Below are 26,610 nucleotides of genomic sequence, written 5' to 3'. Positions count from 1 at the left end.
TCAAAATACATTCTATCATTATGTATATCTGTAAAAAAATAAAAAATTACAAAAAGTATGAATAAATATATTATTAAATTTCTATACAGCAAAAACTAAAATCACACATTTTTGTGATATTACTTAGCATTTAATATCATTATTTAATATATTTTATAGTAAATTAGTGACCTTTGTTAATGACTTCAAAAATTTGTGGTGATTGACATAAGATTTCAAATACCCTGACAATCTTAACAAGCTATGTTCCCTCTGGGTGACCTTTCTGGCTGAATTTCAGCAAGGCTTATAGCTCCCTCAACAAAGACAATACAGTAGAAGTGACATAGTTTATTTTCAAAAACTATTGGAAAAAACAATTCTCTCTCTCTCTCTCTCTCTCTCTCTCTCTCTCTCTCTCTCTCTCTCTCTCTCTCTCTCTCCTGTCCCTGTGTTTATTTTCTGTCTCTTCCTTCCTCTCTTATTCAATTCTCCAAACTCTACAGAATCTGAATCAGTACAGAAGCCTCCAAGATAAACTTTTAGTGGAGAGAGAGAATTGTCCCACTTGTTCCAACCCAAAAAGTCAGTTTGACTTTTTCTTGACATTGACTAGAGAAGTGGATGAATGACCTTCCATGATTATATCCCTGCAACCACAGGACCACATCCATCTAAGAAAGCCTGTGTAAAAACCACCTTGCTGAGTACACTCAACACACCAAATTATGAAAGAAGATACCAAAACAAATGTTGCTGTTCTAGTCCTCTACATTTGAGAGCAATTTGTTAAACAGTGATAGATAACTGGAACATTAAATTGACATATTTTTAATTTTACTAATGTAATACTCTTTCAGTTAATACAGAGGTATATAAAGGAGAGACTAAAAATGTAACACTTTGAAGCTAAATATTACACAGGAAATGGAGTCAGTATAACAGAGGCAAATGGTTCATATTCTGTACCTAGTAGCTTTTATACTAGTCCCTACAAAGTGATATAAAGAGACAAAGTATATTAGACATTCTTAGGAGTGTAGCAAAGAGAGTAAGTAGAGGCATAGGGCTTATTTTCAGGTTACTAAAATTCCTTAAACTTGATTGCAGTCATGGTTTTACAATTCTGAGATTGTACTATGTACCACTGAGCTTTATGTTTATTGCTGCATTGTATGATACGTGATTTACAAGAAAACAAAATTGACACTTCCCCCCAAAAAAAAATTCATTGAAGGAAGTTATCCTTAAATGTTGATTCACCAGGATTATGACTATATTTCTGCTTCTGTACAAAGAAGCTGCAAACAAAAGTAATACGTCACATGCCACTGTTCTTGACATTATTCGAAAACATCAAGTATAACATAAGAGACATATACATGTAAGGTCATCAACTCTTAACTACAGGAAAGAACACAGAAAGGAATTATGGCACATTTTCATATGGACATGAGGTCATCTACCATTTGCTTTTCCCACTTGGCAGTCAGACACTCTGTCTATTAGTGTATGTATTTACTTAGGTGTGTACAAGTTATATTTTAACTAATGATTTCTGCTTGGATATCAACAAGAGCAGAGGGAATCCAGTGTGAAAGGAAGCCTTGCATCTCACCAGGATGTCTACAAAAATGACTGCAGTTCTGTTCCTGTTACAGCTGAGTAGTCACTTTAGTTCTGGAAGTTGTGGGAAGGTGCTTGTGTGGCCAATGGAATACAGCCATTGGATCAATATAAAGACAATATTGGATGAACTAGTTCAGAAAGGTCACGAAGTGACTGTTCTGAAATCCTCAGCTTCCGTTTCTTTTTATGTTGAAGAAGGATCTGCTATTAAATTTGAGACTTACCCTTCAGCAATGTCTAAAACTGACATGGAAGATTTTTACATTGAAGCAATCAGGAAGTTGATTTATGAGCTGCCAGAAGAATCGATTTGGACATACTTTTCACTGTTGCAAGACCTGGTGTGGGAAGATTCTGAATACTTTATGACACTCTGTAAAGAGGTAGTTTTTAACAAGAATCTTATGACAAAACTACGTGAATCCAAGTTTGATGTCATTCTTGCAGATGCATTTGGTCCCTGTGGTGAGCTGCTGGCTGAGCTATTTAAAATACCATTTGTGTATACTCTTCGCTTTTTGTCTGGATACACGTATGAAAAATATAGTGCAGGACTTTCATTCCCTCCTTCCTATGTGCCTATTCTTATGTCAGAATTAAGTGATCAAATGACTTTCATGGAGCGGATAAAAAATATGCTGTATGTGCTGTATTTTGATTTTTGGTTCCAAACATTTGATGAGAAGAAGTGGAATCAGTTTTACAGTGAAATTTTAGGTAAGCCTATTTTCTAATGGCATGAAAATTCCAAAATTAGTCATGTCTCTGAGGGTGAGCCTGCAGGAGTATGAAGTCAGAGAAGTTGATCTTTTAAATGTGTGGTGATAAAATAAAAAATATTTTATCACAATAATACATCATACTCAAAACACTATGGAAAAGCTTCAGTTGTAAAGTTAGTTTGAAATGTTTGGATACAGCAGGAAGTCACACACACAAAATAAGCCACTGAGGACTTCCCTAGGAAGTCACACACATTTATCCTTTTAGTATCCATTTATTTCATTTTCAAAAGCAATAATTTTTAATGTTACTCAATGTCTTCATGAGTCTAGAATGTAGTTTGATGACTCCTACAAATATTTCTAGAACAATTATCTATGTAGCTTTGAGTAAATCAGCTATGTATCTGTAGATTAGTTTCCACATTTATAAATTCAAATATTTTGTCACTTAATTCATCTCTCACATTGTGTCTTTCAAGTATGTCCACATAAATATGAGCAACATATATGTTTTTTATATATGCACATATGCATACACACATTAGCTTTATTAAATCACAGAAACTCTTAAACATGTTTGGCTTCATTATTAAAAGCTTTTTCAGATACTTACCAGACATATTCATTTCCACATGATAACTTTCTAATGTCCTATAGCTTTTGTATTCCTTTTCCTGTTCAGGACGACCCACTACATTACTAGAGACAATGTCAAAAGCAGATATCTGGCTCATTAGAACCTATTGGGATTTGGAATTTCCTCGCCCAACCCTACCAAATGTTGATTTCGTTGGAGGACTCCACTGCAGACCTGCCAAACCTCTGCCTAAGGTAAACCTATTCCCATTTAGTTGGTTCTGTTGTCCTTGCATTTTCACCAAGAATGATTCTCTGTTCTCACTCAGAATGTCTCATTCACTGTGAAAAAAAAAAAAAAAAGTTATAGGAAATGGGACAAAAGAGATCTGTAGATAGAAATTCTTACATGTCTATGCATATTCACATAACTATGTAAATTTTATTTTTTTAATAGTAGAAAAGCAAAACCTAGGGACTTTTGAGAGCTACACAAAGCTTCAGTTAAATTGAGGTCTTTATTTCTCAACATACAAGACAATATCAGTCATTAATTCAAAGAAATGACTAGCATGTACCATAGGAAAATTCTTTATATGCAGAGAAACAAAGTAACAGAGTATCTTCTCCCAAATACCTTACATTCTACATTGAAAGACAGACTGTGAACACGAAAGAGAAATTTTGTGAGAAATATTATAATAGGGAAGGACCACAGGCATTTCCTGTCTACCCAAGGCTATCGGGGAACCTCAGGAAAACTCCCTGTGGCAAAGTGGGTCACCACACTTTAGTTGTCTTACAGAAAAAGACAGAGAGATATACTGCAGAGTTATCAATGACCATAAATTTTGCATATTTGAAGAATAAATATTAACTTGTACCTCTTGTATCTGTAGGATGCTTTTAGCTTTTAATTATAAAATAATTCGGTAAGTATTTAGAATAATACTGCTTATGAAAAACCATAAGAATCTGATGTATTTTTTTTAACAAATATTGCACTTTTATCATTCCAACAAACTGGAACGATAATAAAAAGAGAAACAGAGACAAGATGCAGAGGCAGAATGGCCAAGTTGCCAGCTTTATTTATATCAATAGGTTACATTAGGTCACTGGCATCAGTAATACATTATTGTTCATTGTGTCATTAGGCAGGATACAGAGTTAGCAACATTATGCAGCTTTTTTCTCAGTTACACACTATAGTTGCAGTGTACAATGTTAGCAGCTTTGTATAGCTCTCAAGAAAATCCATTGTTTAAAGTTACTATTATGTGGGCAGGTTCAGGCAGCAGAGTTTGGTGAAACATTGTGGTTGTTTAACAAGAGAATTTCTTTATTCCCATGAGCTATGTGCCTAAGATGAAAATTGAGAATGGTAAGACTCTACCACAGAGACTCCTCATGCAGGTCATTGATACAGCAGCTAGGCATTCTGTGTCTTTGCACAGAAACTTCCTAGCCACCAAGCATGCCAAAGTCATAAAGCCATCAGAGACCCAATCCTGTAAGGAATAATAATAAAGAGGAGACAGAGTCAAAGTGCAGAAGCAGGGAAGGTGGTGTGTCCAAGTGGCCACATTTATTTATACCAATAGGTTACATCAGGTCATTAGTACCATAACCACATTATTGTTTAGAGTATCAGTAAGGTTGCTTATTCTGCAGTAACATTTCACAATTGCAATAAGCAGTGTTAGGAGCTTTGTGCAGTTCTCAAGAAAAGCCACTGTCTGAATGTTAGGCGGGCAGCTCCAAGGGCACAGAAGCTTGATGAAACGTTGTAGTTATCTATCAAACAAGTTTTTCTATTCCCAGGAGTATGTGCCTGCAATCAAGGTTGAGGCTTGATGAGGGTCTAACACAGAGGTCTCAGGGCATTGCCACACAAGCTGGACATAGCATATAAATTAGCTGTATTATTAAATCCTCAGAAAAATTATTGGGCATTCTAAGGGTGGGAAGCAGAGTGCCTGCTATCCCACTTCCCCCTTGTGCTTTCTCACCATGGGAATGCTGCTCTTTACATTTTCAGGGCCAGAATCCCTATACAATCCCAAACACAGAGCTGTTACATTAAACAGCAATCATTTATTTCACTATTAAGCGATCACTTAAGAGATTCTTTTTGTCTACTCTTTTATTAGCAGTACCATTGTATCTGATCTCATTGAACATTTAAAATCCAAATATAGGTACTTAAAGCCAAACTTTGAGGCTACATGTTGCAATTCAATTCCAAAATCAGACCTAAGAGTAATGAAAGTTCTGGGTAGTTCAATCCTATTTTTAAAAGATTTCTCCATTTGTGTTAAATGGAAATGACAGTGTTAATACAGGAGGAAAGAGAGGATGTCCAGAAAAATAACGAGAAACATGAAGTTCAGCGTAAGTGCAGGGTGACGGTCAGTGGATGAAAGATTACTAAGAACAAACATCAGAAGTCAAGGAAATTTAGGTCAAAACAATAATCCTTGCTGAAGACAGAAAATAGTACTCAGACATCACAACTGACAAATTTCCTGATGTGCAATTTAAGTGCTTTTAGTGATGGCACAGATATCAAGGTCACAGTTGTGATGATTTCTTAGAACAAAGCATGAAACCTCCCAGCTTCGACTTGTGGGAAATCTTTAGAGAGTCACAAAATAAAAGTCAGAATTTTGCTCCTGGTAGTCTACACCGGGAAGACAGCAGAAACAATGAATACTTTAGTTTGATGAGGAACCTAGAATTGAAAATTTAGTGAGGATGGACACAACATGACACTGTCCAATTTACAGGTTAAAATAACACAAAATAGTGTGTCATGATATTCCTCTGTGACATGAAATTTACCTACAACCACTCAACTCCATTTCTGAAAAATGATAGGTAAAGTAAGGTAATTCTTCCTGACCAAATATGTTTAATTTCATTGTATTGGGTGGATTATTTTCACTAACGAAGCAAGAATGGAAATTGATCATAAGGCTTTTGAGGTTTGCTTTGCCAGATCTTTCCAAAAGAAATCTCAGATAGACTTCTAAAAGCCTCCTGAGGTGGGAAACCTGGGAAGCCAAGTTAGGAAACAGAGTTAAACTTCTAATGGCAAGAGCATCTAGTATGTTGTTTCCAAATTCTGTAGAGATTAGAAAAAGGGAAGCCAATAAATGATTAAGTTCTATAAAAAAGTATAAACTACAAATTTGTTATGTGGGAAAATACTGTACAGGAAAAGAAAAAACGGTGCCTTGAATCATGAAAACAAAACATCAAATTCCAACAAAATCTCAAACTTAATGTTAAAAATATTATAATCATTCTTTATCAGATCATTCATTTCCATGTCTACTTTAGGCAGGCTCATCAAACTGCAGTAGTTAAAGATGTGATGAAAGTCAATTTGACAAGCAAATGTTTTAGTGACACGTTTTCTAATAGGACTGTTATATCATTCAATAATTCTTTATCTTTCTTAACAGACACAAATATAATTATGCTTAAAAGCCACATGTATCTGTGTATGGGGTGAAGGTGGGAGTTCATAACCCACTTGAATCAAAGTGTGGAATATGATATGTCAAGAAATTTGTAATGTTTTGAACAACCCACAATAAAAAATTAAAAATATGAAAAAAATAAAATTAAAAAAATAATAATAAAAAAAAGAAGTTGAATAATAATAATAAAAAAGCCACATGTAAAAATTAATGTTTCAGTCTTATGTAGAAATGGGATACACATCTAATAAACAAATATCCCTTAATTTAACTTAGTATATAACTAAGGTATCAAATTAACAAAAAGATTTTGGAAACTGGTTTTAGGAAGACATACTTTTCACACTTAACAGCAAAAATACTAGACCTCATCTCAAATTATTTCCTTGTTAACTAATTGTAACCATAGGTGACTGGTAGACCCAGGTAAAATAAAAATATAAGCTCATATTATACCTATGATGAAAAACGAGTCACACATCTGTTTTTAGTAAACCAATAACATCAAACTAGTCATATTTTCCAAAGACTTACTAAGCCATGTGAATATTGAAAGTATTTGATTTTTTCTACATTTCTGGTAATTTTAGGTATGTGTAATTTATGTAAGTGCTCATTTATCTCACAGTGAGTTGGAATAGAAAGCTATTCAGAGATTTTATATTTTTCATTAGGCATATCATCTAGAGCTGAGAAAATATCATATATATGTAACATGTAACACATACACACATTCATACACACATACAGGCATAAACATGCAGACACACAGATCTCCAGCTTCCATTCTAAAATTTTAGGCATGAATCGGGCAACACTGTAATACAAAACTTACTGCTATTATCTCCATATAATATTTCATCTAAATTGTGTTTCTGATAAAAATGCAACAAGGTAAGATTATATATTCAATATGGAGTAAAGATTCTTGGAATTAAAATATGTGTGAAGAAGGCTTTTAAGGGAGTCTTCATTTTATGTGAGGGAGACAAGACATCTTGTGCCCCTCTAAATGTCTTTGAAGCCCATCACTTGGACAACATATTCAGTTTATGTCTAATTAGCCTTTTCTCTTTCAACCTCAAGTAGTTGCTTTGGAGGATCCTGAGTTCCTTGAGAGCCCTTGCTTGAGGCAGAGGTACAAGTGACTGTCACTGCAGGAACAGAGTCACTAAAGAGGGAAGTGAAAAGTGCAGCTCTGGGCACAGATGGAGGGAGGAGGTAGGACCTAGAAGGAGACATAGCAAAGGGTGCAGGGGCCTGAGGAGAACAGTGACATGTTAAAGGAAGAAGAAACAGGAGATGGAAAGGGAGAGTCCACCAAGGAGCATGTTTGGGGATGTCTAAAGTTTCCCTAAGTAACCTTAAAGATCCAAAATATCTGTTCTGAAATTATACCAACAAGAAAGAAAGCAGAGACAGCTGTCAGAACACAAAGTTGGCAGGGTCTTGAAAAGAGCTTTCATTTGATTGATGTGTTCCCATGGGAAAATTAATAAATAGGCCTCAGGACTAGCCAAGCAAAAAGGAATTTTAGAGCCCAGATGTCAGGGAATTATCTCCACTCCAGAGAGACAGCCAGTAAGGTACCCAGCTATCTTTCCATCAAAGATGCCTGTCACTGTAAACAGCTTTTGCTTGCCTAGAACTCTAATCATGCCCCTTAAAATTGAGACTCCTAGGAGACTAGCATAGCCTCCAATTTCTTGGACTTTAGATCAGCTTACAGAGAATAGTGAGGTTCTTGAAAAACATGATCTGCCCTTACCAATGTCAGCAGATGTTTCTTCAGGACAAAGTTTCAGGAGTTTTACTCCCCAATAGGTAGCCAATCAACTAGTGAGGAGTGAAGGCACAGGCTTTAAAGATGCACACTTACAATCCTAAATGAAAGATTAAGCAGTTTGGAGATGAATATGACCCTCTCTGGGGGTTAAAGAAAAAAAATTAATGATAAACATTAAGCACAGTAAGGCGGACTGCATTTTGCATCTACACAGTATGTGCAGACACCACTGCAATTGAATTTTGTAGAAAAGGGAGATAAATTAAGTCCAGTTATGAACACAGGGAAAAAGATAGATTTGAAGTAAAGGTGTAAGGTGAGGATCAGTGGATAGAAAGTTATTAAGATAAAACATAAGGGGCTGCAGGGATTCTGGCCAAACTAACCTAACAAGATAGTTGCTGAAGGCAGGTCAGTGGGATATCTGGGGAAGGAGGAGTTTGAGAGACCTGAAAATATCTTAAATCAGATGTAAGATATTAGATATCAGTGTTGGCAGATTCTAGTTAGCTAATTTAACAAGACTCAAATTTAGAGGGTTCTTGACAATACAAAGAAGAATACCCAAATACTAAATGCAAAGAGGAAACACAAAAGCCAGCTTTTATAGGAGATGCAATTTTAGATAGGACAACAAACATTTGGTCAAGGAGAAAAAAAACATTCTCACTAGTCTATAGTGACTATTTCATTTTTTGCTTAAACACACACACACGCACACACATATACATACACACACATGTACACACACACAGAGACAGAGAGAGATGCATACACGTGCATTTATGCATAATAAAGGAAATGTATTTCATATAAGAAATCTCCAACTAAACTAAGCGATTACGTTTTTAAAAAGAAGGATAACATGGGTTGGGGATGTAGCTCACTAGTAAAGCACTTGATTGGCATGTATAAGGCCCTAGATTCAACTTCTGGCAACACACACAGATACACACACACACACACACACGCCAATACTGAATGGTTTTACCAGTTCCACTTCTGGCTAGATTGTAGAAGAATTGATTGAAGGATCTTCACAAGGTTTTGGCCCAAGGTCAATTATAAAACTCCATTCCTGGAAATGAAGAGGTGGAAATTACCTAGGTAGATGTTAATGAATTTTTTGATAAAATGTACATAAATATCACTAAACCTTAAAAACATTAGGGAATTGGGATAGATGCTATAATACTAAAAAACATTACACTAAGTAATATAAGTCTTTCAAAGAAAAAAGAAATTACTATGAATCCACTTGCAGGAATACATGACTAGTCAATTTCAGAGAAGCAGAAAGTAGAAGTAAGGTAAACAATGGACCAGGGGAGTTCTTGCTTAACTTATACAGATTTCCTGTGTAAAAGATAAAAATGTTCTGGATATTGTTTGCATAAAAAATGTGAAATATATGCATGTGTAATACTACAGAATTTTATACCTTTAGAAATGGTTATAACCATATATTATAACTTAATTTTTAAAACAACCCAACATAATTTCTATAAATACTTGATTTATTTCCTTAAATGATTGTACCAAACCTTATAATACTCTGTGTTCTGTCTTTTCTCTTTTGTAATGGAACAAATTCTTTCCTTTACAGGAAATGGAAGACTTTGTCCAGAGCTCTGGAGAGAATGGTGTTGTGGTGTTTTCTCTGGGGTCAATGGTCAATAACATGACCGAAGAAAGGGCCAATGTGATTGCATCAGCCCTTGCCCAGATTCCACAAAAGGTTAGATAAAGTGCCCTAATGGTAGATAAGTACTAAATAAGTACCTATTTAGTTATCTTAAACCTTGTAAAGGATATAATTACATATATTTTCTCTGTGAAAGATTAAATGTCATTATAGTGAAAATTTATCTAAAAAAATACATTTAAAACAAAAATATATACAGCAAATTCTGAAATAGCACAAAGGATATTTTTGATTAATAATACTTTGATATTAACATTGTGCTCAGAATGAAATACATTATTCAGGTGCCTTATGAACTTGGTATTAAAAAAGTATTATATGCAGATACACAGTAATCTCCAAATTCTGCTCTTTCATTTCCTTGTTTTGCTTGCAGAACTCCTGAAGACACTGTGCACACTACAGATATAAGAAGCATGGAGTTAAATATTAGTCAGTGATTCCATCAGTGCAATAGCAATAGCAGGCAATAAAAAGTCTGAATAGCATCATACAGCATCATCATCCTATATAATCCTGGCCTTGATACTCCCCCTAAATGTTAGAAGGGGCCTAATTATGATGATTTTTTGTGCTGCTAGTTAGAGAAAGGAAGGCCAGGCTCACCAACCCTGAGTGCAGGTATCCATCAAAACAAGGATACTTAGTTTGTCATGGTGGACATGGTCCTATTAATTACTCAAGAAGGAAGATGTAAGAAAAAAGGTGGAGATGGAATCCTGTGAATTAGAAACTGTGACCCTACAAGGACAAAACACTAGTAACCCATGGAGAAAGTGGTTATAGTAATCTTCGTATATCAAAACAAAGGTTAATATTAAATTTAGTAGATATGAATTAGTATAAAATACAGATTTCTAAAACAAAATGAATGTAAATAGTAATTTTTTACACCTTATGCTATAGATCTATAATTATCAATTTCTTAAATATTTGTATTTGATATTGATAAACTCATTTGTCTAAGCTACTACTTATATGAAGCTACTATTTATATTAACTTAATTAAATATAAAAATGAATACAGGAAAATTATGTCTCTATACCTATTTCAATAGTTATTATTATTTGTTGTTTTCTCATTTCTTTATCTTGCATAGGATAGGTATTTAAGTATGTGATTTCTTTCTTAATCACTTTCAAATTTTAATATCCTATAATTTGACATTTAACTCAACTAATAAGAGGCTTGCTTTACCCTAACAGGTCATATGGAGATATGATGGCAAGAAACCAGCTACCTTAGGACCCAATACTCGACTTTACAAATGGATTCCTCAGAATGACCTTCTTGGTAAGACTCAGAATAAATCTCAAAAATATGATTAATAGCCAATTAGAAAAATAAAAATTTAAAAAGGTTTTGAAAATTTATTAAGAAAATTTCAAAATAATCTGATTTTTAAAGTTCTCTTTTTAGTCCTAGGGAGAAAGTGAATAAAGAACAACTGTGGGCATTTTATTATACAAAGTCATATTGTTTGTGTTCATAGTCCAAGTATCCTTATTTTAGGGGTAATTACCTCTCACAAAGAATTTTTTGGTCACTTCCTGGATTGTCCCTTATCTCCTATTTCTACAACTTTACACCTACCCTTTGACATAAAATAGTGCTATCTGAAATGCCGATACAAAACAGCCCTCTCTCTGTTATTACAACTGACTCTGCATGTTCCATATCCTAAAAAAAAAAATCCATAATCCTTAAAAAATTTTTTTAGGAAAAGGATAGAATTTAATCCTTATTTACAGGACACTTTAAAATATGAAATTTTACTTAGTAATAGGAAAACCATTTAGAAGACAATCTTTATACATATATACAGTTTGGAACTGTTCTAGTACAGTTGGGTTGTAAAAAGTGCTATAATGACAAACCACATTTACAAAGAGTTTTAGCAGAAAAACAGTAAGACAAATTTATTCCAAACATACTACACAATAAACTTTATGCCTCAGCTGTGTAGCATATAAGTTAAAAGTCCCAGGAGTGCTGTCCTGAACTTGGAAAGTACAGCCTTCAGAGGTAGTTTCTGGCACAACATTCTGATTATCCTCTTTCTCTACTGAAAAACACTTCTCAATCAAGTTTAAGATCTTAATCCTGAAGTTGTACTTCCTAATGAAGTATAGCCAATCCTACCTCTGGTTTCATAACCATCAACAACCCACTCCCTGCTGCATTGGACACCCTTCATAGCATGCTCAGGGACATCATTGTTGTTTTAATTGAACACATAAATCCAGGTCCCCTCTTATGTTTGCACAGGTTGGTTGTTCTACCCAGTATGTCCTCCTTCCATTTGTCTAGATAGCAACCTTGTTTTCATTTTTCAGATCTCAGGTAACATACCTACTCTTCCATGTAATCTTCACTTACTTCACCAGTGCACACAGGTGCCTCTTGCCCCAAGAATTGAAAGTAATTGTGATATGAATTCATCATTACAAGAATCTATTACCTAGAAAACAATTTATCTTCATTGCTTTACATTACATATTTGACAATTTATTTCTGACATGAATAATTTCCCTTCATTTGTTTCAATTCTAGGTCATCCAAAAACCAAAGCTTTTATAACTCATGGTGGAACCAATGGCATCTATGAGGCCATCTATCATGGGATCCCTCTGGTGGGCATTCCCTTGTTTGCGGATCAACCTGATAATGTCATGCACATGAAAGCCAAAGGAGCAGCTCTTAGACTGAATTTTATTACAATGTCAAGTATGGATTTACTCAGTGCATTGAATACAGTCATTAATGAACCTTCGTAAGTATAACAAATTTTTCAGTAAAGTAATATTTATATTTAGGTACCCTTGAAAATGAGAAAAGATTTATTCCTCTTTGAGTCTAATGTTAATAACTAAAATTATTGAACTCTTTGAAATGTGCTTTTATTCTCAACCAATCACTTTTACATTGCAAATTAGCCTTACAAATTTACTTAATTAGCAGTACTAGTTATTAGTAAAATAATGTGATACTAAAAATTTTTTACTATAAAGCTAAATATAAAGAACACAGGTTTTACTAATATGACAAGAGAACAGAAGGACAATGCAGTTGAAGAAATAATATATTTCCATTTGATACCTAAAATTTCCAAAACTGCCAACATTTTTTTAAAAATTATGTACACTTATTTGGTATGGCAGAATAATTTGATACATGTATATAAAATGCAATGACCTAATCAGGAAAATTTTTATTTCCATATTCTTAAATATTCATAATGTTTTCTGCTAGGAACTGTCAAACTCTTATCCTCTAATTCTTTATAATATATATATATATATATAAAAAATTATAAACAATAGTAAACCTATTGTGCTACATACCAGTAGCACTTATTCCTTCTATCTAACTGTAGCGTGTTCTGTGTTTTTCAACTTCTCTTTTGACCCCCTTGCTCCTACAATTCCCAGCCTCTAATTACTCCTTTTCAATAATGTACTTCTATTAAGTCAGCTTTTTAGATTCCACATGAGAATGAGAAAATGCAGTATTTTTCTTTTGGTGCCAGTATATATGATTTAGCATAATTACTTCCACTTCAATCCTTGTAAGTAGAAATGACAATATTTCATTCTTTTTCATGGCTGAATAAAAGCCAGGGGTGTGTGTGTGTGTGTGTGTGTGTGTGTGCGCGCGCGTGCGAGTGTGTGTATTTCCATGTTTGCTTTAGCCATCATCTAACAATGAACACCTCAGTAGATTTATAGCTTTACTATTGTGAATAGTGATGCAGGTAAACATGGAAGTTCAGGACCTATTTGATAAACTGATTTCGTTTTCATTGTGTTAGTATACAGTAATTCGAAAGCTGAATCCTATGGTAGTTCTATTTGCATTATTTAAGGAGACTCCATGTTCTTTTTTTCCATAGTGGCCATACAAATTTGCATTATTCTCAGTGGACTATAAGAGGTCCCCGTCCTCTTCTACCTCAACAGCATTTGTTATTTTTTCACTTTTAGATTATGACCATTCAATTCAATGAGATTATCTCTCATTTTTGTTGTTGTTGTTGCTGCTGCTGCTCTTTTTTGGCATGCTGAAGATGGGTGTTTTTCAAAGTTTGAGTAGAAAACTACAAAAGAGTTCTGAAATCAACATTGTGGATTGATTGTTGTTTGATTTACATCTCATTGCATGATTAATAAAGTTGAGCACTTTGTCATATACAATATCTTCTTTTGAAATCAAAAGGTCTATTCTGATCATTTTCTGCTTTTTACAGCAATAATTTTGATTTTTGCTGCTGAGTTTTTAGAATTCCTCACATATTCTAGATATTCATCTAACAAGTATTACCTCTCAATTGTGCATGTTTTCTGTTTACTCTCTTGGTGTTAACTTTGCAGTGCAAAAGCTTCTCAATTTAACATAATCCTAATTGTCCTTTTTCCTTTTGTTGCATGTGCATTGGAGTCTCAGCTAAAAAAAAAAAAAAAAAAGTCATTGACTATACTGATTTCTTCAAGTGTTCCCCTCTACTGAAAATATAAATTTTTCTCCAAAATTGATTTTTACTTTAACAGATTCTATTATATATAACTTATATACCATAAATTTCTTGTTTGAGCTGTAAAAGTCAAATAATTTGGGTTATGTTCACATAGTTCAGAATTCTTCTTCAAGAGATAATTTTATAACATTTTTGTTGTACCAAAAAGAAATCTCATATATCTTTCAAATAAATCTCTTTTAACCTCCAGCTCTTCGCCACAACTAATTATACATTCAGTCTCTAAAAACTAGCCTTAGATGCACATTTCATACAAATACAACCAGACATACAATGGTAGTCAGCTCCAACTCTGTTGTTTTACTTACTATATTGTTTTTTTTTAATTTTGTCCATGTTTAAACAAGTAGAGCTATGTGATTTCTACTTATTGCTGAATAGTATTCTTTGGTGTGGATGTATATAACACATTTTATTTAACTATTTGTTACATCATGGACATTTGGGCTTTTTTTTAATTTCAAATATTTGAACATGGTTAGTTTTGTGTGGAAAAAGTTTTTTTTTTTTTTTCATTTCTTTTATGTAGTGCCAAAGAGTGGCATTACTCCCTCACATGAGAACTTCATGTTAGTAATTAAATTCCATTCTGTTTGCCAAATAATTGGCAAGATTTTACATTCCTAGAAGTAGTATAGGAGAGTTCTAACTTTTCCACATCACTGCTAAAAGTTGCTATCTTCTGTCTTCTTTTTATAATGCCAATCCTAGTGGTTATGAAGTGGCAACTAATTGTGACCTTGATTTGCACTCCACAGGTTGTTTAAAATGATGAATTGTTGTTCACATGCATACTAGATAATCATGTTTATTCTCTGTACAAATAATTATCCAAGTCTTTAAATCCTTTGTTAATTAGGTACTTGTCTTAAAATTGAACTGTCAGTAGTTTTTATTATGGAGACACATTTATATTGAGATATTTGATTTGTATGTATTTTATTCTATTCTGAATGGATGAGTTCATCATTTTTATAATGGTGTACTTTGGAAAGCAAATAATTTCAATTTCTATAAAATATCTTTTATAATCAAATTTTCTCTTGATACAACAAAAATTGTTCTGTAAAATGTATAGTGCTTAGATTTCTACCATCAAGTCAGCATTGATCATGACTACCAATACTCATTATTTACGGAAGGTATGACCTATCGGAATACTTTGACAATGGATTACCAAAAAAAAAATTTGTTACAATTTTGAATGCTAAAATACTTTAAAATTAGATGAGAAGGAATAAAAAAACATAATGCAAGGAAAATGGTAAAGAAAATATGGAATAAGTTGGTAGATTTATATAGTAATATATCAATATCTATCGTAATATTAACTATATCATTAAAAGATAATCAAATTGGATTTTAAAAACCCGTCATATACTCTTTTTCTGAGATATGTTTAACTTAATTACATAGAAATTCTATGAGTAAAGAGATAAAAGATTTTAAGTGTCAATCAAGGTGTTGCAGCTGGGCATGGTGGTGCAAGCCTGTAACTCAGTAATTTCTGAAGCAGAGACATGATTGTGAGCTCAAGGCAAGCCTCAGCAACTTAAAGAGACCCTATCTCAAAGTAAAATATAAGAAGGATTAGAGTAGTGGATGGCCCCTGAGTTCAATCATTACTAACACAAAATAAATAAATAAGCTGTTGTAGCTATATTACTGTCATAGAGAGTAGACAAAACTAAATATGAAAAGAATATTTCTTCATTTAGAAGTCATTCAATATAAAATAGACCTATTAATGAAATTTTACATAAAAATATAAAATGTAAGTGCACAGGTCTATAGTCATAATGCGAAGTTTTTAAAAACTTTTATCGATAACAGAAAATGATGGAAAATAATATTCATATTTGAAGAACCTGATATATTTGGGTATGCCATAAAACTGCCCAGAAATGATTTGAATCTAAAGAATACATTTTCCAGTCATATTGGACTTAAATCAGAAAAAAAAATTAGAGAAAAAATTAACTACAAATAATAAATAAAAAATTAACTAAAAACCCTCTAGGTTTTGAAAACTAAGTAATATACGTCTAAGTAATTTAGATTCCATAAAGAAATCACAATTATACTTGCATTTTTATATCACCAATACCACTCCCATGCATATAAGCAATGGAACTATATGAATATTTAAAATAATATGTATATTAATTAATATTGTCAAAATGGCCATACTACCGAAAGCATCATACAGATTTAATGCAATTCCAATTAAAATCCCAATGACATTCTTCATAGAAATATAAAAAGCAATCATGAAATTTATTTGGAAAAATGAAAGGTCCAGAATAGCCAAAGCAATCTTTAGTAAGAAGAGTGAAGCAGGAGGAATCCCAATACCACACCTTAAACTATACTACAAAGCTATAGTAACAAAAAGGCATGATATTGGCACCAGAATAGACATGTAGACGAATGGTACAGATAGAAGACACAGAGACAAACCCACATAAACACAGTTATCTCACTCTAGACAAAGGTGCCAAAAACAAACATAGGAAAATAGATAGCCTCTCCAACAAATGGTGCTAGGAAAACTGGAAATATATATGCAGTAAACTAAAACTAAACCCCTCTCACCATGCACAAAACTCAACTCAAAGTGGATCAAGTATCTCAGAATTAGACCAGAGACCCTATATCTAATAGAAGAAAATGTAGGCCCAAATCATAATGTCAGATTAGGCCCTGACATCTTTAACAAATCTCCTAAAGTGCAAGAAATAAAATCAAGAACCAATAAATAGTATGGATTCAAACTGAAAAACTTCTTCTCTATGAAAAGAAACAATTAATGAGTGAAGAGAGAGCCTATATTTTGGAGCAAATTTTTGCCACACTCAAGACGGATAGAGCACCAATATCCAGGATATATAAAGAGCTCAAAAAGCTTAACACCAACAAACAAACAAACAACCCAATCAATAAATGGGCTAGGGAGCTGAACAGAGATTTCTCAGAATAAGATATATGATTGATCAACAAATACATAAAAAATGTTCAACATATCTAGGAATTAGAGGAATGCAAATCAAAACTATTCTAAGACTTAATCTCATGCCATTCAGAAAGGCAGTTATTAAGAATACAAGCAACAGTAAGTATTGGCAAGGATGTAAGGGAAAAGGCACACTCATACTTTGCTGGTGGGACTGCAAATTTGTGCAAACAATCTGGGAAGCAGTATGGAGATTCCTTGGAAAATTTGAAGTGGAGCCACCATTTGACTCAGCTATCCCCCTCCTTGGTCTATACCCAAAGGACTTAAAAACAGCATACTACAGTGATGAAGCCACTTAAATGTTTATAGCAGCACAATTCACAATAATCAAACTGTGGAAACAACCTAGATGCCCTTCAATAGATGGATGGATAACAAAACTGGGGAATATTATACACAATGGAATATTACTTAGCATTAAAAAAGATTGAAATTTTGGGATTTGCAGGTAAATGGATGGAGTTTGAGAATATCAAGATAAGCAAAATAAACAAATTCCAAAAAAACAGGGCCTGAATGTTTTCTCTGATACTGATTGCTAATGCAAAATGAATGGGGCATGGGATGAGTGCAAGAATTTGAGATGGGGCAAAGGAGAGGGGACAGAAAGAATGGGTGCAGAAAAGTTGGTGGACTGAGATAGACATTGAGGGCTTCAGGAGAAAAACTGAAAACAAAAAATTGTGTCTGTAACTTAATATGCACAGGAAAAATGATAGGAGAGAACATTTCTAGTATATGACCTTCTGTGGTCTAGTAGTGATAGACCCAGCCTGATTTTTTCTTAAAGTTGGGAGCCATCTCACCCCAAAGCCATGAAAAGATAAATTCGGCTTTACTATAAATTACTGCAAATTCTGAACTAGCTTGGAATGCCTGCCTTGACCTCGCCCATGCCTGGTTCTCTCTGACCAGATAGTAGCCCTCTCTGAAACTTCAGTGACGCCTCACAAATCTTGGCCTTCCCTGGCCAGATAAGGACCCTCTCTGAGGCTCTAATGACCATCATAAATTCTGACGTCGGGGCCAGCAAAAATGTAAACTAGCCTTTGTGTTATGCTCCTCAGAGTTTTGTTATCTGTAACCTCCCTTCTGTAACTTTCTGGGCTATAAGTCTGGGCTGCAGGAAAGCTGTGGGGCTGTCTTGTTCCCATGGTTTTGGTGGGAGAGGCAGCCCGGCCAGTCGAAATAATAAGCTTACTTTAATTTGATTTTAATTGGAGTCAGTAGTCTTTTCTTGTGTCCTGGTCTAACAGAGTTCCAAAGAGTATATCTGGATGTTATTCTAAATATGATTATGAGTGAAAATCTTTGAACAAGTGTTATAATCTGAAATGGATACTAGGTAGAAATTAGACAGTAGAGAGCAATAAAGAAGATTATAAACAGAGAGACTGATTAAAAGTCATTTCACCCACTATGACAATTTATCTTCAAAGACTTCAAGATGATAATTTAACTACAATTAACTATCTTATAGTGCTTAGAATGGCTTATTATCATTTTATCTGAAGCAATCAACCTTCCATTTTCTTTTGGAAAATATTTGCCCATAAGAAAATCCCAAATTAAAAGTTAAACTTTCTATGATGATCTAACATCTTTAACAGCAACAAAAACAAAAGTCTATGGATATTCTTTGCATTTGTGTGTAGTACTGAGAATTGAACTCAGGTGCATTGTTCATGATAGGCAAATGTTCTACCACTGAGCTACATCATCAGCCCACTTTGTTGAATTTTGAGACAATGTCTTGCTAATTTGCCCAGACTTAGCCTTGAACTTACTATTCTGCTTCATCCTTCCAAATATCAGGAATACAGGCCTGTGTCACCAACCTGGCTCTTCTGTGGCTACCTAAGGCACTTGTTTAGATTCAGTTTTATGAACATTTTTAAAAACCTTACATAGACTTAATATACTTATGCAAATTAAGTTGCTTTAAATGTTGGTGTCTTATGGTTTGTCCTTTAGATATAAAGAGAATGCTATGAGGCTATCAAGAATTCACCATGAACAGCCAGTGAAGCCTCTGGATCGAGCTGTCTTCTGGATTGAGTTTGTCATGCGCCACAAAGGAGCTAAACACCTCCGGGTTGCTGCCCATGACCTCTCCTGGTTCCAGTACTACTCTTTGGATGTGCTTGGGTTCCTGCTGGCCTGTGTGGCAACTGTGATATTTATCATCACCAAATGCTGTCTGTTTTGTTGCCAGAAGTTTATTAAAACAGGAAAGAAGAAGAAAAGGGCATAGTTGCATCTAGACCCAAAGCTGGGAGTCCTGCCAGATGGACCTCCTCTAGTTCAATTTCACAAGAAAAGATTGTGAACCAGCCTCCTCTTCTGCTTATAAAATCACTTTTAAAACTTATCATGATTTAATTTCACTTGGGTGTAGTGTTTCGTAGTGTTAACTTTTTCTGAATAAGGTATTCAATACTTAAAATTGTGTGTCAAGATTCACCCTTCTCTTTTGTTTTGGTAGACTGGTAGTGCTGGCTTGTACATCCAGCCTTAGCATCATTTCTCTTCAGGACCTGATAAGACTTTTATCTTCTTCTTGCTGAAGTCATTTCCAAAAAAGGTATGTCAAATACGAAATATACTGTTTCCTACCTACACATTTATTCTGTTTTCTTTTAACCACATAAAAGTAATGATCTGGTTACACTGATTCTCATATTCAGTCTTTGGAAAGAGATGTAAGATATCAATTATAAGTTATGATAATTTAGAACTGGTAGTAGAATTAGTAAAAATACTTACTGCTTTTTCATTTCTTCCCAATGTTTTTCCAAAGCAAGACACAGGATGAAAGTCCATTGTGAGATACTTGATTTGCAAATATTTTTCCATTGCAGAATGAAAGACTCACCTACTATGAATACACAGATTTATTTCTTCATAGTGCACTTTGAATCATGTAAATATTTAATTTTAGTTAAATAGTTCTTTAGTTACCAAGATTTCCCTTATTCTAATGGAAGTGACAATGTTAAGTACATTGTGCCATGTATATCTATATTCAAGTCAACATTCATTACAACTATTACACTAATCTTACAGTATAAGAAGGTCATCTCCTAAAGGAACACTTTAACAATGCATGAACAAAAAATAGTAATAAATTTCAGTGGAAAAGTACTTTAAAATTCAAGAAAACAATAGCATGGAAATATAATTCAGGTGAGAAAAACAGTAAGTGAATATAAAATAAAATGGTGAATTCAACTGTGAAGATATTACAGTTTACATTAATTATAAAAACTGGAATTACTATCAGACAAAGAATGTAAGACCATATTTTTTAAAATTAACTATCTACCCTGTTTATAAGACATGCTGAATTTAAGTATACAGGAAGGCTGTGAGTGAAAAAGTGAGAAAAGTCCTACTGAACCCATAACCAAAATAAGCAATTTTACCTCCAATAATACTACCATTGTTTTCCAAAATAACAAATAAAATTAAATATTAATATTTTTACAATATTATTTGAAGTCATTTTAAAGCATAACATTCTCAATTTTATGCACCTACTAAATAAACTTCAAATTAAATAAGTCTAAATGAACAAAAAAAAAAAGAATACACAGAATTTATTGACATAATAAAATGATATTGAATACCTTTACAATAAGATATAAATTATTTTAAAATTAATAAATATGGGCTAGGATTATAGCTCAGTGGTATGCCTCACATGCATGAGACCCTGGGTTCGATCCTCAGCATCACATAAAAATAAATAAATAAATTGTATAAAAAATTAATAAATATAAGTGCACATTAGACTGATAGAATGTAATGAATGTAACCTAAGTGATGAATGTATATTTATGACAAGAAAACTTAGTAGATTTGAAAAGGTAGAAATCATAAATAATATATTGTGCAGATACACAGGATTTAAGTGAGGAAACAAACAAAAAATATTTAACTAAAATAACCACATCTGGATATTAATCTAAATACATGAGGATCCATGTGGAAACTTTAGTCACACTAGTATCCAAAGCTGACATGTGTTTAATCAAAAATGATCTTTCTAGCAAAAGGTAGAAGAGAAGAGAAAAAATATAATTGTTAAAAGTCATTTCACCCACCCTGACAAAATGCCTCTTCAAAAAGGTCAAGATGATATTTTCAAATAGCATTTAACCATTTCACTTACCATTCTTAGAATGGTTTACTACGACTTGGTCTCTAGAAAAGATTAAGCTTCCCACTTGACATTCCATTTTAACTTTGGAAATGTTTATGCACCAGAAATCTCCAACTTAAAGAGATTGTACTACTTTGAATTCACTCTTTTCAAGCACAATTTTTGTTTTAATTACATTTGAACTTGAAATGGAAGTAAAGAAATAAATAAACCTCCAACTTAGAAGCCAAGTTGTCCAAGACAACAGTTCAAAGTACAGTACTTTTAAGGCTGTTCTATGGCACTTATTTGACCCACTTTTGTAAACTCAAAGAACATTTTAGAGACTTGAAAAGTTCAACCAATTAACTGACTTTAAAAATTGGTGTCTTATGATTTTCCTTTAGAGATAAAGAGAATGCTGTTAGATTATCAATAATTCATCATAAGCATCCAGTTGAGCTATCATCTGGATCAAGTTTGTCATGTGCCACAAAGAAACTAAATACCTTTGGTTGTTGCTCATGACCTCTCCTGGTTCCAGTACTACTCTTTAGATGTGGTTGTGTTTCTGCTGGCCTGTGTGGCAAATGTGATGTTCATCATCACTAAATGCTGTCTGTTTTGTTGCCAAATGTTTGCTAAACCAGGAAAGAAGCAAAAAAAAAAAAAAAAAGGAGAAGTTTATTCAGCCTGAACCTGGGAGTCCTAACAGATGGACTTCTAGTGTATTCCAGCAAAAACCTGTTACAATGCTAGACTCCCTACTGTTGTGAGAAATTTTCACAACCTACCATAATTAACTCAAATTTCTTTTCCAGAATTTTGATTCCTGGTTAAGGAGTATAAATATTTCAGGTGAAAGAAATATCAAACATTGGAGAAGAAAAAACTATATGAACCTATGTAGAAATTTAATAGTGTAATTTATTCTTCATACCAATAAACCTATTGAGCTTAATTATAATTATTCTTTGAGATAAGACCAGTAAGGATTCACTCAGAGTATCAATATGGTTTCTCAAATATTTAGCCTGCCTTAACTTAATTGTAGTACAGAATTTTGTACATTTAACTTTCTTAAAGAAAACACTCAATAATTTCAATTGTGTAAAAAGACTAAATCTTTCTCTTGGATTTCAGAAACCAGTATTTCTGCTGAATTTTACTATAAACCCAGCCTCAGCATAACTTCTCTCTGAGCATCTGGAAGTATGTTTGCCTAGTTTCAGCTAAGTCACTTCTCAATATAATGTGTATGGAATTAGAAACATAATGATTTTTATCTGCTTTCTACAGTTGAGCTATTGAAGAAAATATTTGATTTCAGTAGCTTATTATTATTTACTTGTAATCCTTCAAATAAATTCAACTGGTTGCCCATTCTCATAATCATACTTTGGACATAGATACTAGGTCTCAATTATAGGTTGTGTTAATACAAAACAGGAACAGGAAAGAAACTTGCTCTCACCTCAAATAGGACACAATGCTACCTACATTTGTTACAGTTATATTGTGAAATGTACTAAGTTTTGTAGACAGTTTGCAATTATGTTTACTGTTCTATAATTTGTAATTATGAAGAGCTTGTCTAATTTTTTCTCTCTTTTCTCAGTAGCTAATTGCCTCATCCCACCCATAACTCTAAAAAGGGATCTAAATCATTTGGAATGACTGAAAAATAAAATCTTTATACTTTTCCTTCAAATCTCAGCTTGTTATCTACTATAATAATTACTAACACTGAAAACAATATAAAAATTATATAAATTGTGTGGAAAATAAATAAAACCACAAGTAGTCCAAAGGCTGTCCTTTAAGGAAAACATCACAGAACATTTTTACGATCAAAGTGGACCAAAACTGAGGAATAGTTATTTTTTTAAGTCAGCTTTTTCACTGGCTCATTTCTTCTGTGCTCCAGGTGAGGCAGAACATCCTGTTGGGAGAGTGTGCTGGAAGGAAGCAGCTCACATCATGACCAGGACACAGAGAGAGAGAGAGAGACTCCACTTGCTACATACAAAATATATACCCCAAAGCCAGGCCACCATTATCTGCCACCTATAGCTACACACCACCTGCCTTCAATTACCTTTCAATCCCATCAGGTCATTATTTCACTGATTGGCTTAAGGATCTCACAGCCCAATCATTTCCCCTCTGAACCATCTCACATTGTCTCTCAAATGAGCTTTTGGAGAACCTCTCACACCCAAACTACAACAGTTAATTCTCCCTTTTGATATGAAGACCACCATCCAAGCCTCACATGAAACAATCTTTGTTATATGTTATTAATTAAAATAAATATTAAAACCTATTTTTATATCTTTCTGTCACTTCTTTATTCATGCATTATAGTATACAAGCTGATAGCATTTAATATGACATATTCGTACATGTACGCAAAGACACAATATGACAATATAAGTTGGCCAGTATCACTTCCCAGCATTTCCCACCACCCTTTTCTCCTCTGATCCTCTGGTTCCTTCCCTCTCCTGATCTCCCACTGATTTTCATGAGATTCACAACAGTCTTTCCTTTTCCTCTCTAGCTTCCACATATGAGAGAAAACATAAAACCCTTGATTTTCTGAGTTTGACTTATTTTGTCTAACAAAATTATCTCCAATTCCATCCATTTTCATGCAAATGACATAATTATTTATGGTTGAATAACACACTTCATTATGTATATATACCACATTTTCTTTATCTATTCATTCATTGGCAGGCACCTAAGCTGGTTATATAATTTGGCTATTGTGAATTGTGCTGCTTAAAATATGAGTATCCAGGTATCACTGTAATAAGATGACTTTAATTCTTTGGGGGTAAGTATTAAGAAGTTGTATAGCTGGGTAATATGATGGTTTCATGCCTAGCCTTTGAGGAACCTCCATATTGACATCCATATGGTTGTACTAGTTGACAATCCCATCAACAGTGTTTCTTTTTTCCATATTTTATTCAGTATTTGTTATTCTTTTTATTATTGAAGACTACCATTCTGACTTGTTTGAAATGTAATCTCAGTAAAGTTTTGTTTTGCATTTCCATGAAGGTTAAAGACATCAAACATTCTTTTTCCATATTGTTGTTAGTCATGCACATGTCTTAAGAAGTATATGTTTAATTCATTTGCTGATTTAATAATTTGGTTATTTAGCATACATTTTGTTGAGTAATTTCTACATTTACATATTAATCCTTTGTCAGAAGAGAGCTAGCAAAGATTTTTTCCTATTCTCTAGGTTCTCTTTGCACAATTCTAATGGTTTCCTTTGTTGTGTGTAGAAGCTATCTAATTTGATACCTTCCCATTTATTAACTCTTGGTATTATTTCCTGAGCTTTAGGGCTTCTATTGAGAAAGTTGTTCCCTATGCCTATACGGTGAAGTGTTGAGCCTTCATTTTCTTCAAGGAGTTCCATAGTTTCTGGTCTAATACCTAGGTCTTTGATCCACTTGTGGTTAATTTTTGTGTAGGGTGGAACAAAAGGGTGTAATTTCATTCTTCTACACATGATGAGTCATTTTCCCAACATAATTTGTAGAAAAGGCAATCTTTTCTCCAATGTATAGTTTTGGCACCTTTGTCAAGAATTAGATGACTGTTCATATGTGTGGTTTTCTCTGTATCTTCATCTCCGTACCAATGGTGTATGTGTTTTATGTTAATACTGTGCAGTTTTTGTTACTATAGCTCTGTAGTAAAATTTGAAGTCAGACATTGTGTTGCTTTTAGCATTGCTTTCTGGGATCAGAATTACTTTGGGTATCCTACGACTTTGATAATGCCAAATAAATTTTAGGACTCTCTTTTTTCTAGTTCTGTGAAGAATGCCATTTTTTGGTACTTTTATAGGGATTTCACTGAATCTGTATATTGCTTTTGGTTATATGTCGCGACCCCTTGCCCGCAAGGAAGACGCAACTCAGGAATCTTCTTTCAGCAGTTTATTCAGGCCCTTGATATTTCTTCTTCTCCCTCTTGGATGCCCCTCCCAGCCTTAATAAAGCATCCCAAGCCCCAATGCAAAGCTGCCGCGTGGAGCTTTCTCACAGGGTGGTGAAAAATCATGTGCCAACTTTCCCAGATAAGGAGTTGTTTGTCACAGACCACAGCGGAGCCAGCGTCATCTTGTAATGGCGACCATAATCTGCAGAAACGGCAGAAGCGGCTCACCACAGTTCCCCCTTTCTGTTTTCTTAAAACAATACAGGCAAGAGTAGAGGTCCTATCCCACTGTGCAGAAGTGGCTGCATAGTATGGCTCAGTCCTAAGGAGGGCCCTTCCCCAGATCTGAGGCCATATCAGCCGACGCCTTTTTTCGTGGGGCGGGGCGTGGACGCGTCTAACCCGCATGCAATAGGACATGCTCTCCTTGAGGTCCACATCAAGGATCACTCAAGTGCAGTGCCTTGCCTCGCATCCTGTATCGTGACGATGGTGGACGAAAGGGGATAGCTGAGGCTGAACTGTGGCTGTTTATAACGACAAACAAGTTGACAGCACCCTGAAAGAAAGGCACGAACTTCAAGGCGATAGAAAAGCACTAGTGTGGAAACCCATCTGCGTGCAATGGCAGTAAGACCGGCAGAGTGCAAGGGCTTTCCAACACTAAGAGAATAACAAGGAAAGTCATGTCGATCCCAGTGCAATGTTATAATAACTTGGGGTGTAACGACCATGACAAAGGTTTACTGCTTAAGATGCGCAAGCCAGACTTGAGGCGAGTTGCCATTTTCTAAAGCTGCAAGAGCTTGTATGATCATAGCCTTTTCTTGTGCATGGCGAGTTTTAAGGCGACAGAGAAGCCACAAACAAAGTACAACACTGAAGCAACACATTGCACCAAAAATGCCTACCCCCACCCACTCTTTGAAGAAGGAAAAAGCAGAAGATATCCAATCGGTGAACTGACCCAAAGTCACGGGATCGACACGGGTACTGTTCAAAACAGCAATCTGAGTTAGTTGAGACTGGATCATGTTTTCTGCTTCCATGGACCAGGT

General features: G+C 34.2%; 1 protein-coding gene and 1 long non-coding RNA gene across 6 annotated transcripts; one reads left to right on the top strand and one right to left on the bottom strand.

The window, feature by feature from the left end:
- The first annotated feature begins 1,555 nt into the window (after positions 1–1,555).
- Positions 1,556–25,322, top strand: LOC124082282 (UDP-glucuronosyltransferase 2B31). 5 transcript variants are annotated; one of them, XR_009225330.1, is made up of 8 exons: positions 1,556–2,325; positions 3,016–3,164; positions 9,790–9,921; positions 11,095–11,182; positions 12,443–12,662; positions 19,414–20,023; positions 22,727–22,795; positions 23,511–25,322. XR_009225330.1 is itself a non-coding variant. In XM_046428748.2 (6 exons), exons 1-6 carry the CDS (start codon positions 1,602–1,604, stop codon positions 19,691–19,693), a joined length of 1,593 nt encoding a protein of 530 aa, XP_046284704.1. In that variant the 5' UTR covers positions 1,556–1,601; the 3' UTR covers positions 19,694–25,322. The 5 variants fall into 5 exon arrangements, 1 of the variants encoding a protein (XP_046284704.1); XR_009225329.1 differs by lacking the exon at positions 22,727–22,795; XR_006848314.2 differs by having other exon boundaries at positions 22,727–25,322.
- On the bottom strand, positions 2,155–8,312 carry LOC131423599 (uncharacterized). The gene is made up of 2 exons (XR_009225332.1): positions 8,166–8,312; positions 2,155–3,251 (listed from the first exon to the last, which is right to left on the bottom strand). It is a non-coding gene; the product is annotated as an uncharacterized LOC131423599 (long non-coding RNA).
- Positions 25,323–26,610: the final 1,288 nt, after the last annotated feature.

The sequence above is a fragment of the Marmota monax genome, unplaced genomic scaffold, assembly GCF_021218885.2.
Source record: "Marmota monax isolate L192 unplaced genomic scaffold, Marmota_monax_Labrador192_F-V1.1 WCK01_AAM20220418_F8-fsc00132, whole genome shotgun sequence".
NCBI classification, from domain to species: Eukaryota; Metazoa; Chordata; class Mammalia; order Rodentia; family Sciuridae; genus Marmota; species Marmota monax.
Note: the sequence above shows the minus strand (reverse complement) of the source record. Positions and strands in the feature narration are given on the sequence as shown.

Coding starts and splice junctions, on each gene's coding strand:
- LOC124082282 (XM_046428748.2), top strand. CDS start 1,602: ATGTCTACAAAAATGACTGCAGTTCTGTTCCTGTTACAGCTGAGTAGT. Junction 3,165..9,789: donor CTGCCAAACCTCTGCCTAAG/GTAAACCTATTC, acceptor TTTCCTTTACAG/GAAATGGAAGACTTTGTCCA. Junction 12,663..19,413: donor ACAGTCATTAATGAACCTTC/GTAAGTATAACA, acceptor TTTGTCCTTTAG/ATATAAAGAGAATGCTATGA.